We start from the raw sequence: 14561 nt of genomic DNA, 5'->3' as shown, positions 1-14561 counted from the left end.
GGTTGGGGATGGGCTGACCAGGATCCCGGCAGTGGCACGATGCGTGGATGGCGCCCCCACTAAATTCCCCAATAGGGGTGGTGCCCGGGGACAACCGCCGCGGGAGGGTACCGGTTTGCGCCGTTGCATTGCGAGCAGCTCATTTGTCTGGCCCTCAGTGCTTGTGCTAAATTTTACGTTCGGACGGCGTCATTTATACTCAGTATCTATCGGATGCGTTACATCCAACGTTGCTTGTAATTCGATAGCTGTTGGCGATTATTGATGTCAATCAAGGGTCTGCCAAGTCGCTGGACGGTGGTAGCGGTGGTCGATGGTCGATCATGGCCGTTTGTGGCCATGGTTCGTGTTGGTCATCAATCACCACGAATCCGTACAGCCCAACTGCCGGAACCAACACGACCATCTCGGGAAACGAACACTCAATATGACGCCAGCATTTGTTGGCATGCGACCTGTTCTACCTCGGCGCCCTTTTGATATTACCGTCGCATATTGATTTGTACGCTTCCCTCGGCGAACCATTCTCTTCTTCAAGGTCCCCTCTCGGTACATCTAACCGAAGCGGCGCCGAGTCAGTGACCCCACAGATTCATCGTGAAATGGGTCTGCCTGTTTAATGGACGTCCGAATAAGGTTTCTATGCAATAAAAAGCGCCGAAATTGCACGATGCTATCAGACGGTAAGTGGAGAAATGAACAGATGGGTTTTGAGAGAAGACGTTTGCTGGTCGGTATGGACGGCGTCTGGTCTACTCGATCGCGGATGTCTCGGGCGCCGTGCACCGCGATGCGACTAGATTCAACGGCCAGAAGGCGCCGTCCGATTTGTTCATCTTGGAAAAAGCCGGGGGTGGGGTATGGATATATCAATCTCTTAATAGCGGTACAATCATAGGTCAATTCATGCAAACCGTCTTCTGATGGGCGGAATGATGCTGTCGCAGTCCGTTGTTGCCGACAGCTCAAAGAGAAATGTAAAGAACGCCGCTTCGCTCCGCGAGCGTCAATAGGGGGGTTTATTTTACTTGAATCATTATCTACATCATTAAAATATGGAGGTGCCAGCCAACCACCATGAATTCAATTAAAGTCTGGCGGGTATTTCTGCTCGACGCACTGCGGATAGGTCCAGTATATCAGGCCGGTTATTAAAAAGTTCAGCATGCGCCGCCGCAGGGGGATCTCGGGCATGTAGTGTTTGGTCATATTGTACTCGAACATTAGAAGGAGGTTACCGATGAAGTTGAGGAGCCGGAAGAACCTGGGTTGCCGGAAGTCAGCATACATTATCAAGGAAGTGCTGAGCGCAAAGACCTGTGCACGACTTACATGTTCACCGTAAAGAAGACTATTGCCGCAATGGTAGCGGCGCGGATCGGGCTGGCCAAGTGCACCTCGAGGTTCTTGGCCACCATGTAGAGCGGCGGTATCCAGAGCCCGAGGATGATGAGCTCGACCAGGGCGGTCCAGTGATACGTCCTCACGTAGTTGCCCCGGAGCACGAGGAACATCATGCACACCCAAAGCAAGACGAAGTTGATCTGCCAAAAGCCAATCATCATTAGCATAAAACCCGACCACCTTTTGAGAGAGTAAGTAAGTAATAGGCTCGCGACATACCACGGACGGCACAAACACCACCAAGTCCTGCCGGAAGTACGCCAAGCTCAGCGCCCCCGCCACCACGCCGACGGAGAACTGCGCGAAGCCGAACAGGAGGAAACACCAGAGCACGCGGTAGTAGCGGTCGTAGCAGTCGCCGTGGAACTGCTCGCTGGCCCAGCTGTGGGTGCCGCCGACGACGGGCCAGCCGCACCAGCGGCAGATCCAGGCGCGCCCCGCGTTGGCGAGCACGACGGCGTCGCCCACGTGCAGGTCGCGGTTCTGCACGCTGCAGCGGAAGCACTTGGAGGTCAGCGGGTGCGAGCCGGGCTGCAGGATGAGGGCGGGCGCCGTCTCCTCGTGGGCCTCCTCGTCGGGCATGTAGTGGCAGACCTGGCAGACGCGCGGGAACTGGCTGACGAGGGCCTGGGGCCCGCCGAACAGGTCGCGCACGAAGTCGGGCGTCAGCAGGTCGTGGTAGAAGCGGCAGGTGCGGCGCAGGCGCTCCACGTCGCCGAAGCGCATCTGGTCGATGATGAGGTAGTGCAGCTCGAGCGGCAGCGCCATGAGGCGGCTGGGCGCGTCGAGGTGGGCGGCCGACCCGTTGGCCGCCACCCACTTCTCGCGCATGCGGTCGGCGAGGCCCTCGAGCGGCATGATGGCGCTGTGGATCAGCGGCGACCGCGGCGGCAGCAGGTTGCCCTCGTCGTCGTAGACGGGCGACGGCGCCCGCTGCAGGCCCTCGACGCCCCGGCGCACCAGAAATTCCAGCCCGCTGGTCGGGGTGATGGAGTTGAGCGAGTTGCGCCGGCGCTTCTCCAGGGCGCGCAGCTGGTCCCGGACCTCGAGCCGCAGCGAGTCCCGCTTGTCGCCGGGGCGCGACTTCCATGAGGCCCGCCGCTCGCTCTTGAGCGACGTCGGCCGGGAGAGCCGGAAGGAAAAGGCATCTTCGTCCATCGCTAAATTCCTCGGTTAGGTAGGTTAGGGATGGACGAGTGGCAAAACGGATCCTCTTGGCTCGACGCGACGACAATGCGATGGCGAGTTGGGGGAAATGGTATTAATGCGATTTGTTGTTTGGATGGTTAGTTAGTAGTAGAAAAGGCGGTTGTCCGTTACCCAGGCGAACCCATTGGTCACGGAGGGGTGGGACTTTGCGGAGGTTTCGATGCGGGCAGAAATTTAAATTAATTGCACTTGCACTTGCTGGGTTACCATCGCTCGCATTCCCATGCAACACCATGGCCTTTTTTGGTCAATGGCGGTGGGCGGGTGGTGGTTTTTTTCCCGTCCCCCTGGCGGGCGCCCCCGTGAAACTCCAGGTGTAAGAGGCCCAGGGGTGGAGCAGTTGAAACGGGATCGGCAGACGTTAGAGACTGTTTCGACGACCGCCTTGCTAATCACTTGCCCAAAAACTAAAACTAGACAAAAAGGCCTCGTCGTCGGGGGTAGCTGCGGTTTTCGGGACGTCAGCACTTGCCTCTCCAACTCCAGACGACGACATGGGAGATGAGATGTTTATCCTTTGCCACTTGGTCCTAGTGCCAAGTACGCCGCTCACGCTCGTTACATAGCCGCTGCCAGGTGACGACTGGTGCCACGTTTCAGAGTATTGACCCCGCCATTCATTCGCCTCGCCATCCTGCGATCCCAGCTGCCACCGAGCTGGAAACCGCTGGGCAATTCCTTCTTCCTTTCCATTGGCTCAAGTCACAAGTCAGACGCAAGACACTCACCGACAGACCATTTTTCTTATAAACAAACCTGAAAAAGCATGGAGAAACGCCGCCCACCTGCACGTCGTCAACTCAGCTTGCTTAGCTAAGTCGTTCGACTACCGAGGCTCCAGTTGCAGCGAGCTAGCTTCTGCTCAGCTCTTCCGCCCTATCTTGGCCGACCCCTGCATCATGCACGTGCTTGCCTGCCCTTGCCGATAATTCGGGTGGCTGGGGCTGCAGGTCCAGGTTCAATTGTTCTAGAGTCTAGACACTCATTCTAGATGCCACCCAGACCCGTACTCAGCCAAGGCGAGCGCCAGTACGGCGGCCCGAATAGGGCAGAGCTCTTTTAGCGCAGTCCCTTATGCTACAGGGTAGGCTCCGGCCGGACTTGATAGTCGGTCTACGCCTTAACAGGCCCCGTCTGCTTCGGAGACTCCCACCAGGGTTCTCCATATGGTCTATTGTAGAAACTCTTTATCAAGATGTGCTATGTGAGGAAACCATCAGGGTGCATTATCTCGGCAATACATGCCCTGCCAAGTTTCCAGGCGTCTGGTTGAGTTTGGTTCTTGTGCAGGATTAATGGGCGGTGGCGCGCTTACCAGAATCCAGGACGGTCTCGACTAGGACTGGGCTCGAATTCGGGTCGAGGTATAGACTGAATACATACAGAATGGCTATTTCTTAATAGGAGTAATGCTGTCATACCGTATACAGATCGATCTGAGATAGAGGTGGCTTGGATCGAGATAACTCGTAACACCGGAATGGCGTTTTGAGCTCCCTTGAGGACATAGCTAGCACATAGCGAGGGTCGGCATATGACGGACTCGCCTCTGACTGCTCGAAAAGGGCATATAAAGAGCACACAATCCGGTAGTAGTTATTGAAATCCATTCTGCACTTGATCTATAAGCCTTCACTGGAGCAAACAAGACAGTAGCCGCAGACAGCCATCGCGATGAAGTACCTGTACCTAGCAGTGCTCTCCATGCTCTCCGGGGCCGTCATGGCCTCGGAGCCGGAGCCGGACCCTCCCCTCGATGCCGACGGGAAGCCGTTCCCCGCCACCTGGGTTTACGTGGCCGAGACGTCGTACTACTGCTACGCCGACAACTGCGCGCGAGCCGTGACCGGCACCCGGACTGCTGCTGACATGCCGGCTCCGTCCGTCCGTCAGGCCGACTGCTCCAGCTACATGCACACCACCGTGACCCCTGCGCCAGTGTGAGTCCACAGGCAGATGCCCTCCCTCTTTAACTACATGCCTTGAGTAGGCAGGCGGAACGCGGTGTGCTGATGCCGGAGATATAGGACTACGACTACGACTACGACCACGACCACCACGACCACCACAACTACAACTACGACGGCGACATTGACCGCCAGGACGACTGTGGGTACCACGAAGGTCACCACCACGGCCATAACCACGACGAAGACGGTCACGGCCGCGCAGGGCCAACGCAAGCGAGAGGCCGTCACCGCAGCCGCGGCCCCAGCCGTAGCCGATGGAGAGCCGGCCAAGCAAGCCCGAGCGGCCGCGGCCACCATCCCGACCTACGCCAGCTTCTGCACCGAGCAGTTCCCCGGAGCCACGCCCCACTACTCCTCGGCTTGCAACTGTAAGACTAGCCGTTGCCCTCCGTGGCCTCTTCCAACTAAAGTTGCTAACACCCGTCCCGTAGGCTGGTCCATCACGGCTTCCTCCACCACCCTGCCTCCGCAGACCGTCACGCAGACCGCGACGCGGACCGTCACGCAAACCGACACCGTGACCGTCACGCAGGCGGCGACCACCACGGCCACATCCACGACTACGGCTTCATCCACGACCACGGCCACGGCCACAGCCACGGCCACTGTCGCACCACCCGTGGCGGGCTGCGCCAAGCCAGGGAACTGCAACGGGGGCACCCAGTACTACCCCAACAACCAGGCGTGTCCGGCCCCGAACGGCGACAAGGGCTGCGTCTGCGGCGACAGCGTCGAGGGCACGCCCACCTGCTACATGACCACCTCTGCCAATTGCGATGATTACCCGACATGCTCCTCCAGCTCGCAATGCGCCCAGGGGAAATCGTGCACGCGATTCTGCTGCAATACCGGGATCTGCGTGCTGACCGCGCCGGACAGTTCCTGCCCCAACCCCTCCTTCGCCCGGGCCATCTTCGCCCGGAAGCGGGACGCCCGGGCCGACGTGGCGCGCTCCGCGGCCGCTGCTGCTCTTGACGACGAAGACGAGGAGGAGGAGGAGGAGGAGGAGGAGGGCGACGAGGAAGAAGACGGCGAAGAGGAGGGGGAAGAGTATGAGGACGATAATGTCGCCGCCCACGTCAAACCCGCCGCCGCCGCCGCCGCCGCCCCTACCCCGCCCGTATACACGTCCGTCATCATGTGTCTCTTTGGCCCATGCGGGACCACCACCATCACCAGCAGCCCCACCGCCACGGCCGCGCCGGCCCAGGCGCTCGCCGGGCGCAGAAGAGGCGAAAGCCGCGGCCGTGGCAATGGTGTCGACGCCTTCGAGGCCGCCGCTGCCGCCCCTCTCCTCCACCCCGCTGTTTCCACCTATACGTCCGTCATCATGTGCCTCTTTGGTCCTTGCGGCACCACGACCGTCACCGTCCAGTCTCAGGCGACCGCCGCAGCATAACGAACAATGAGTAGGTAGTGGCTGGCTGGGCGGGACCAGTGACACGGAGCTATTCACTCCTTTGTTTTTGTTTTTGTTCTTCTGGGAAATGGACTGTATGCTTCAAGGAGGGATCGTCGGCAATTGGAGTGATACATGTGCATTCAATCGTTCTGGGATACCGGTAATACCTAATAATCGGACGAGGGATAAACATCAGAGTAAGAAATACGTGGTGACCCTCGAAACTCGTCTATCAAGTTACATCGTCTTACCAGGCGGCGCCACGAAAGAGTGGGAAGACGGAAGAACAAATCCGAGGGACCATATCAAAGGTCGACAAAGTGAGGACAAGAAGCGGTAAACAAAGAGGAAGGCTTGTATGTAGACTTCATGATCTGCAACTTCGTTGTTAGCAATATACTTACGAAGCTGCTCACCGTCCTATTGCAGTAAACGCTGCGAACTGCATTGAACTGCTAGACGAGATTATACTGTCATCGATTCTTCTCTCCCGGTTTTGTCTGCCGCTAGGGGTTGGCTGGCTTCGGGTTCTGGCTGAGAAAACCTTTAGCTGGACGGCTGCGCTGTTAGATCGGTGACGAGAGTAAAGATCATCTGCATCCAAGCATTGCCAAGATACGTGATGTTCCGGCAACACCTAGAAGAGGAGCAGTAAGCGTCAAATTTCTTCAAGTATCCCGTGGCGTACTTTGATATCACATGACCCCCTTGCGCCATTTGGCCGTAGATATCCGTACCAGCATTTGAAAAGAGGCACAGAGAACACAATTAATTTAGGGGGCGAAGTACGGCGCTCGACCAGATGGCTACTGAATGTCATAAATTGATCATGGTGTTGTTTTGTCCACCGGCTTCTCCTATACATGAAGTTCTTAAAAAACATTTTCGCCAGTGAAAGCAAGGGAAATCTACGAGCCACCCGGACCTCCAAGCAGGGCGAATCTTCGGACGATACTGGGTCCATATTCTTGGTACTGTGATGCAAAAGTCAGCAGGTAAACATTCAAAAACAGACCCGGGACCACCAACCTCGGCCTTCGTGTGGCAGTACGAGCGGAACTCGGGCGTCTGGCCCAGCAAGCTGCCTCCGAACCAGGGACCGTGTCGTTGACGCTTGTGTGTAATGACCTGCACTTCCAAACCGCCACTCCGCGCGCCGCCGCTGCGGACCTCGCTGGCCCGGATGCGGGCGTCGACCAGGTGCTTGATGTCGCGTTGTAAACGACGACCAAAGTCCTTGTAGAGCGTGCTGCCACCCGACAGCACAATGTTCTTGTAGAGACCCCGACGCACATCGATGGGGCTCTGCTGGATCACGTTGTCCACGACCACGGGCAGCGGGGTCAGGAAGTCGGACGAGTAGATCTCGGGGTTGAAGAAGATCTCGGGCGCCAAGAAGCGCTCGTAACCAACATCAACCTGCACCTCGCGGCCGCCGGGCTGGCGGACGACGTGCTTGGCGAACTTGGTCGGGTCGCGGTCGTACCGCGAGAACTCCTTGACGATGTCGGGGCAGACGTAGCAGTGCTCCTCCTTGATCTCCTGGGCCGTCTTCAGGGAGCTGTCGGCCTCGCCACGGTCGCGGAGCAGGGACTGGACGAAGTAGGTGATGTCTCGGCCGGCGATGGGGATCGACTTTATCGAGGAACCGATGACATAGCCCTCGGCGACGGGGATGACGTGGGTGACACCATCACCCGAGTCGATGACGGTACCGGTGAGGGAGCGATCCGACACCTTTGCTGACGTCCACGAGGCAGCCAGGGCCAGGACAGCCTGGACGGCAATGTAGAGACCGGCGCAGTTGAAAGACTCGAAGAAGATCTCGGCCGTGTTTTCTCGGTTCTCGGGAGGGTTCAGAGGCTGTGGGGCGGATTTGTCAGTACCGTAGGTCAGGGGCGGATTGTTTGATTGAGCATCCGGGGATTGGAGTGCCCAGGGGGCCAGAGGGAGGTCAACTTACGGGCTCCGTCAGTAGGAAGTAGTGATCTTCGGGCTCGACTCGAAGATACTTGAAAATGGAGTTTGACCAGAAGCGCTCCATGTGATCCTGCACCAGCATCAGTTGTCTGTTCCAGCTCGTTCGTTCTCAAGGAGCCCATACCCAGTTTTCTATTTGACCATGGCGGATGGGATAGTGCAGTCCGTATCCTGGGCGCAATCAGGTTCAGCAAGTATTCTCGTGTTTGTGCCCAATGGGTGTATTGGCTCAAGGCTCTTTCTTACCTGGTCCTCCTGATGCCGCGATGGCCTCATCGCCAATGAAGAAGTCGAGATCCTCGGTCCCTCGTTTGCCCGACAGATGGCCAGCAGGGCCGGCACCTCCTGTCAAGAAACTCGGCTTGTTTCCAACGGCCGGGCGGCCAGAGCCTGTACCGCCGGCACCACCTCCGGCACCTTTCGTTGCGATGGCGGTCGGGAAGACGAAGGAGGGAGAATCGTTACCGGCGAAACCTAGAGACGCCCAGGGCGCAAGGTAAGCAAAGGGTAGATGCGCGTGGGGGTATCGTATCGGGGGAAATCGTACCAAGCTTCGAAAAGCCCGTACCGCTGTTATTCAAAAGTCGAGTCAGCAAACCACATGGGATTCCAGCTTGGCCGCTGTCGGCATTGCGGGGTTGGGAGGTGAAGGCGGAACGTACTTGTCCATGACAACGGCCGGCGTTTGGTTCGCCATTTTGAAGGAGGATGCAGCACCCGCTGATTAAATGGCAATTGGATCTGTGTATGGGCGTTGAGCGCGGCGTGCTGGTCGGTCGTGGGGAGGGGAGTTGGGAAGCTGGCGTCGTGTGGTGCTCTCCCAACACTGGGAATAATTACGTTGCCTATCACCAGAGTTGCAGGGAGCAGCAGCAGCTCGCCGTTCGGGCTGTGATGTAGGGGGTTGTGGCGGTGTCGCGTGCTAGGCAGAGGCAGGCCACTGTAATTGCGTGGCTGGTGATCTGGTGGGGTTCATCTCTCGGGCCAATGCAGTGCACTGATCCCAGCTCTTTGGACGCCAGCCAGCTCGAGCTCTGGCTACCCCACCAAGTTCACTGAGCTTAGCTAAGTCAATTGCAGGTGCGTTGATGCAATCAGGCAACGACAGCTCGGCTTGGTTTTTGGCAACATGATCATAAATCATCACCTGTGAGTTCATGCACTTGAACCCTTGAGACATAGCAAAACTCGGTATGGTCATAAAGAATAATTGCAAATAGTAACACTTTTCGATGTCCAGCACAGATAGCAGTGAAACATTGTTGCCCATGTTGGCATCGAGAGTCTTCCAGTAGAAACACACAAATGGGGAAGCCACGACCTAATGGGTTATATTCAACATGACCACTCCACGAAAAATAAATTGAACCCAAAGACCGCAAGGAAGGAAGCAAGTCACAGACAACGGAACTGATTTGATGTTTGACTCATCCAGCCGAGGCTGAGCAGTGAGGTCATCCAATTCTGCACTGAACCTGAACCGTCTCAGCCTCTGTTCTTCCTCCATCATCAACTCCATTCCGGAGTTGGCCCATCTCGTTATATCCATTGGGCACACTCTGCTGCAGCATTTCTAGTCATCACAATTTTTACTCGGCATCATTCATACAGACCTCATCTCTGCCAGTGGATGGCCCGCACCGTCATCTACCTCACCTCTCTTCTTCCGTCGAGTGAACCAGCGCCGATACGCATCCTTGCTGTCAATCGGATCTTCCTGGGGTGTTCATCTACGTCGAAAGGGGCGAGTTGATCCAACCCCCGATCCAACACTGCACCACCGGCCCAGGTCCCATCAATGGCCTCTTGACCACCTCTCGACCCATTGTTACCTGCAGCCCCGGTTCATCGTCGACTCCGTCCCCAACCCTCCACCAAGTCCCGGACAAGACCAAGCCAAGTCTGTTGCAGGAGGGATTTCCAAATACGGTACTTGGGCTTTACACCTGTCCTGCCTGCAGCCACGCCAGTCTCCACAAGCAGTCACAAATCTTCATCTTCTGTAGCAAAGTTGCAACGGACGCCCATCACCAAGGTGGGTTTCGCAGAGGCAAACATCAGTTTCTTGCCTGATTCCCATCGCCACTGCAAACCGCAAACCCAATACTGGCAATCGGCTCCATGTCTGGCCAAGACAGCAAGCAACACCTTCCCCAGGAAGGTGGGCAAAATGAACAACAACCAGTCCTACCACTTGGGCAAGAGGAAGCTCGGGCGAGACGAGCCTGGAATTCCCCAGCCAACTCCCTCACAACGGGTTAGTGGTCCTTGCATCATCAGCTATGACGGAGACTTTGACTTAGATCCTAACGATGATTTCAAGACCGAGATCTTTTCAGAAGGTACTGAGGTGCCTGCATGGCACAATGCCCAACCCGTCTCAGACCCAGCATTGACAGCGTGGCTGGACGGCGGATCAGATCGCAAGGGAAGGCGTTGGAAGCCTCCTGTTGCCGCCATCTTCATACACGCTGGGGCCGGCTACCACAGCACTGCCAATGAACGCATCCATCTACTGGCTTGTAGCGAGTGAGTGGCGATAACTACCCACCCCGATGCGACATGTTATGCCTATACTGACAAATCCAGTGCTGTGCGCGCCGGTATGGCCGTTCTCAAGGGCGGCCTCTCGGCTGTCGACGCGGTTGAAGCAGCCATCAGAGTCCTCGAGGACAAAGAGATTACCAACGCAGGCTATGGAAGCAATTTGTCCATAGATGGCACGGTCGAGTGCGATGCTACTGTTGTTGACCACTATGGTCGAAGCGGCGCCTGTGGTGCCGTCCCCAGTAAGAACGGAGTTGGCATTTCTTTCCGAGGTATTGAGCTGACCAACTCCTTTTAGATATCAAGAACCCCGTCAGCCTGGCCAAGATGATCCTTGACAGCAGCAACGAGCCCCTCTCCCTGCGACGAGTCCCTCCCAATCTCCTGGTCGGCACTGGCGCCAAGGACTTCGCCTGGGACAAGAAGATGCCTATTGTCCCCAACGAGTTTCTCATCTCGCGCAATGCTTTGGATCGCTACAATCGCTGGAGAGAGGATCTCGAACGGGCCAAGCTGGGCGAAAAGGTTCCCGAGCAGACGCCCGCACGCACCACCAAGAAAGACCAGCGCGATCATACCAACGCCATCTTGACGGGAATGTGGAACGAGGGACAGCCGGATTCCCCGGGCCAGCCTAGCACGCCTTCGGAGAATGGAGGCTCGCCCTCTCCGCGAAATGCCTCGAACGCCCAATCTCCTCTACCCAGTCCTACTCGACACTTGCCCAAGGAACGCGGTGTCACGAACCTGCACCTACTTGGCTCCGCGACAGCGCCGAAACCTGTGTTTCCCAGCCCGCCTGCCTTGGATATGTCAATCAACAAGCGACCGCGGTTCATAACCCATCACAGCAATACTTCGCAAGACTCCGACGGCCAGGAGGACGACAGAATGGACGTCGACGAAGGCCCCCACTCTCCATTGCGAGAATCGACATTCCCCCTGCCTGCCAGCAAAACAGGATTGGCGGGCCAAGAACAAGCCGTCGAGGCTTCCAATAATGTCGATGCTGGACTCAAAGACGATGACAACATTACCGACACGGTGGGAGCCATCGCTATAGACCAGAACGGATTTATGGCCGCCGCCTCTTCTTCTGGTGGCATTGGGATGAAGTTCCGTGGTCGTGTTGGCCCAGCCGCCCTGGTCGGCATCGGCACTGCTATTGTTCCCGCCAGCGAAGACGATCCCGACGGCATCACGGTGGGCTCTGTGACCAGCGGCACTGGCGAGCACATGGCCACGACCATGGCAGCTCAGAAGTGTGCTGAACGGCTCTACCACGGAACCAGACGAGGACCTAGAGGGGTCGATGTTCCGGAGGACGACGAAAGCGCCATTCTCCAGGGGTTCGTTGTTAATGACTTTCAACAGCACCCTGGCGTCAAGTACTCGACCAGCGCCGGTGCCATCGGTGTCATGTCTGTCAAGAAAGCCCCCAAGGGCTACTATTTGTACTTTGCGCACAACACCGACAGCTTTGCGCTGGCGAGTATGAGCAGTCGTGATCGCGAGCCGTACTGCGTCATGAGCCGACTTCCCGAGGGGAGCTCTAGGGTCGCTCAAGGTGGAAGGAAGATTTCAGTGGACTGAAAGGTTCTGTTCTGCATTCTCGGCGTTTAGCTTGATACCCTACCTAGATTTTGTTGTTGTCGCCCTTCTTTTACCTCGTTTACGTATTGCATGCTGGTCCTTGGCCGATCGTATCGGTCGAGGCGGCAGCTGCTGGATAGGACAGATGATGGACCCTTTCACGAGCCTACAAACTGAACCTAATGGTTGAGCAAGGACCTGCTACGGCCAACGGCATCGAGAGACCTCACTAGATAGATCCATAGAACAGTATTCGTAGCATGAAATCATTCTTCTTATTCTGTCTAATCTCTTGTCCCAGTGCAGTGCTAACAACCAGCAACGATGAAAATGCCATGCTGAATCCCAGAGATGCTTTCTCGTCCCCCCAAAACGCCGGAACCTGATAAAAAGCCCAATTCCTATCTTGTTGTGCCTGCTTAGTCTCTGTCTGAATCCTACACCGCGAACGACCAAATGCACTTTTGCTGCCCATTAATCACTGAAGTGGAGAAACCTCAAGGCACGGGGGTGCCGGTCGCACTGCCCGTCTCCTCGCGGCCGCTGACGCCGTTGACTCGCTTCTTCTTCTTCTTTTTGCGGGGCACGACGGCGGGCTTATTGCCGTAGTTGCCGAGGGCGAGCTTGGTGCCGCAGGTGAGGCAGCCGCCGTCGGCGGGGGGCTCGCAGAAGATGGAGAGGCAGACGCTGCAGACGAAGCCGGTGTCGACGACGTCGCGGTGGCAGAAGCAGGCGGCGCGGAAGTCGACGCGGTCCTGGGTGGCCTGCAGCAGGTGGGCGCGGGCCTCGGCGTCGGGGAGGAAGCCGAGCATGAGGTAGGTGAGGAGGCCGCGGGGGTTGAGGGCGGCGGCGACGTAGCTGCCGCCCGTGATGAAGGCGGCCTGCTGGAGGAAGGTGGGGCTGGCGTGCGGGGAGAGGGCGAGGGTGTCGATGGGGATGCGGGCGTGGCTGGCGGCGAAGACGGCGTTCATGGTGGCGATGTACTGGGCCGGCTCCGAGTCCGAGACGGAGAGGACGAGGATCCGGGCGTGCAGCGTCGGGGCCTGCTGGACGCCGGCCACGGCGGCGGCGGCGCCGTTGCCGGCGGTGTTGGCGGTGGTGCTGGCGTTGGGGTCGGAGGAGGAGGGCTTCGCGGGCGCGAAGGACAGGGCCGTCTTGTTGATGTAGGAGAGGGCCGTCGTCAGGGCGCCGGCCACCAGGGTCGTGTAGGGGATGTCGCTCGCGTCGGTCTCGGCGATTAGGCTCTGAAGGGACGAGAGGATCGAGGACTCGATGGCGGCGAACTGGGGGTACTTGTTGGCTGACGAAGTCCCGTGAGGAGCGCCGGCTGCTTTGTGGTTCCCGTTCACGCCCGTCATTTCGACGTCGCCATCTCCGCCGCCGTTCGCTTTCTTGAACTTGGCAAAGGAAGAGGAAGGAGGGTTCTTGGTATTGGATCTGCTGCTGGTCGGGGGTCTCGGGTAGAGCCAGACGGCGCGGTGGCTGTGGGCGGCGAGGATGGCGACCTGGTTGTCGTTGCCAAAGGCCAGGTGGGCGTTGACGAAGACGAGGATGTTGGCGAGGGCGGCCGAGATGGAGAGGGTGGAGCCAAGGGCCTGCCAGGCGCGCGGGTTGGTGTCGATGATGATGGTGAGCAGCGAGGGCGTCTGGCCCGTGGCCGTCACCTCGTAGTGGTCCGAGGCGTCTATGCGGTTCATCTTGGGCGGTCGAGGTCGAGGTCGTCGTGGAAGGAGAGCAATCAAAGACTCAAGTGACGCATCAAGAACCGGATCGGGGATCGTCGCGCATCCGGCCCAGACAGGACATAATAGCCTGGGGGTTTGTGGTGCAAGTCGCTCGTTCTTTCAATGTCGTGTGTCGCGTACACGTCCTCCGCTGTACAACCTCTATCGCAAGTGGTTGCCTGACGTCGTTCACCAAAAGCTCATCCTAGGACGGATGGAATTATTGGTGGTCTTGCCTGGTGCTAGCGGGAAACAAGGGATGGCCAGACGTCTGAAGCTTCGATAATTTAGTGGATCGCTGGTTGTTTTAGCGGCTTGGCCCCATCAGAAATAGCACAAAGCAACATCGGCAGTGCCGCCAGTGCAGGCAGTTGGCCGGTCCTCTCTGCCTGGTTGCTGGCATGGATTTCAATTGACATCAATGCCAAGAGCCCCCAAATGAAGTCACTGCCTCTCCGTGTCGCAAAAAGGAAAAAACGTCTGGCTGGACAGGACCGCGAAACCGTTGCACCAAGCCCCTTGCGCATCCGGCACGCCCATCACAGGCGAATCGGGGCTCAACATTACACAGATTGGATGCAGATGCGGGAGCGTAGGTTTGAAACAGCAGGTCTTGTCACAACTCAGAAGGTCATGATGCTCTTGGCATGTGGCATTGATATGGCATGGCATTGATTTTTGGAAATTCCTCTATTCTCTCCTTGCTTGGTTTGCATGCAGCTATCGTCGATG

At 57.6% G+C, this 14561-nt stretch overlaps 5 protein-coding genes across 5 annotated transcripts; 2 read left to right on the top strand and 3 right to left on the bottom strand.

Annotated features, from left to right (window-relative positions):
• Nucleotides 1-1083: 1083 nt before the first annotated feature.
• On the bottom strand, nt 1084-2562 carry PG985_009705 (uncharacterized protein; the record flags this gene model as incomplete). The annotated part of the gene is made up of 3 exons (XM_066829473.1): nt 1084-1264; nt 1333-1544; nt 1624-2562. 3 exons carry the CDS (start codon nt 2560-2562, stop codon nt 1084-1086), a joined length of 1332 nt encoding a protein of 443 aa, XP_066684385.1.
• Nucleotides 2563-4287: 1725 nt separating this feature from the next.
• PG985_009704 (uncharacterized protein) lies at nt 4288-5982 on the top strand (the record flags this gene model as incomplete). Its single annotated transcript, XM_066829472.1, has 2 exons — nt 4288-4553; nt 4641-5982. The coding sequence occupies 2 exons, from the start codon at nt 4288-4290 to the stop codon at nt 5980-5982; spliced, it is 1608 nt and encodes a 535-aa protein (XP_066684384.1).
• A 911-nt stretch (nt 5983-6893) lies between these two features.
• Nucleotides 6894-8662, bottom strand: PG985_009703 (Arp2/3 complex subunit- actin nucleation center; the record flags this gene model as incomplete). Its single annotated transcript, XM_066829471.1, has 7 exons — nt 6894-6959; nt 7015-7848; nt 7949-8035; nt 8090-8136; nt 8212-8439; nt 8513-8535; nt 8628-8662. 7 exons carry the CDS (start codon nt 8660-8662, stop codon nt 6894-6896), a joined length of 1320 nt encoding a protein of 439 aa, XP_066684383.1.
• Nucleotides 8663-10135: 1473 nt separating this feature from the next.
• On the top strand, nt 10136-12105 carry PG985_009702 (aspartylglucosaminidase-like protein; the record flags this gene model as incomplete). The annotated part of the gene is made up of 3 exons (XM_066829470.1): nt 10136-10494; nt 10555-10754; nt 10811-12105. 3 exons carry the CDS (start codon nt 10136-10138, stop codon nt 12103-12105), a joined length of 1854 nt encoding a protein of 617 aa, XP_066684382.1.
• A 497-nt stretch (nt 12106-12602) lies between these two features.
• On the bottom strand, nt 12603-13802 carry PG985_009701 (TFIIH subunit Tfb4/p34; the record flags this gene model as incomplete). Its single annotated transcript, XM_066829469.1, has 1 exon — nt 12603-13802. The coding sequence occupies one exon, from the start codon at nt 13800-13802 to the stop codon at nt 12603-12605; it is 1200 nt and encodes a 399-aa protein (XP_066684381.1).
• Nucleotides 13803-14561: the final 759 nt, after the last annotated feature.

Source organism: Apiospora marii (assembly GCF_038362585.1).
Source record: "Apiospora marii strain CBS 49790 chromosome Unknown utg000005l_segment0_segment0, whole genome shotgun sequence".
Taxonomy (NCBI): Eukaryota; Fungi; Ascomycota; class Sordariomycetes; order Amphisphaeriales; family Apiosporaceae; genus Apiospora; species Apiospora marii.
The sequence above is the reverse complement of the archived record's forward strand: the minus strand, read 5'-3'. Positions and strand labels throughout refer to the sequence as shown.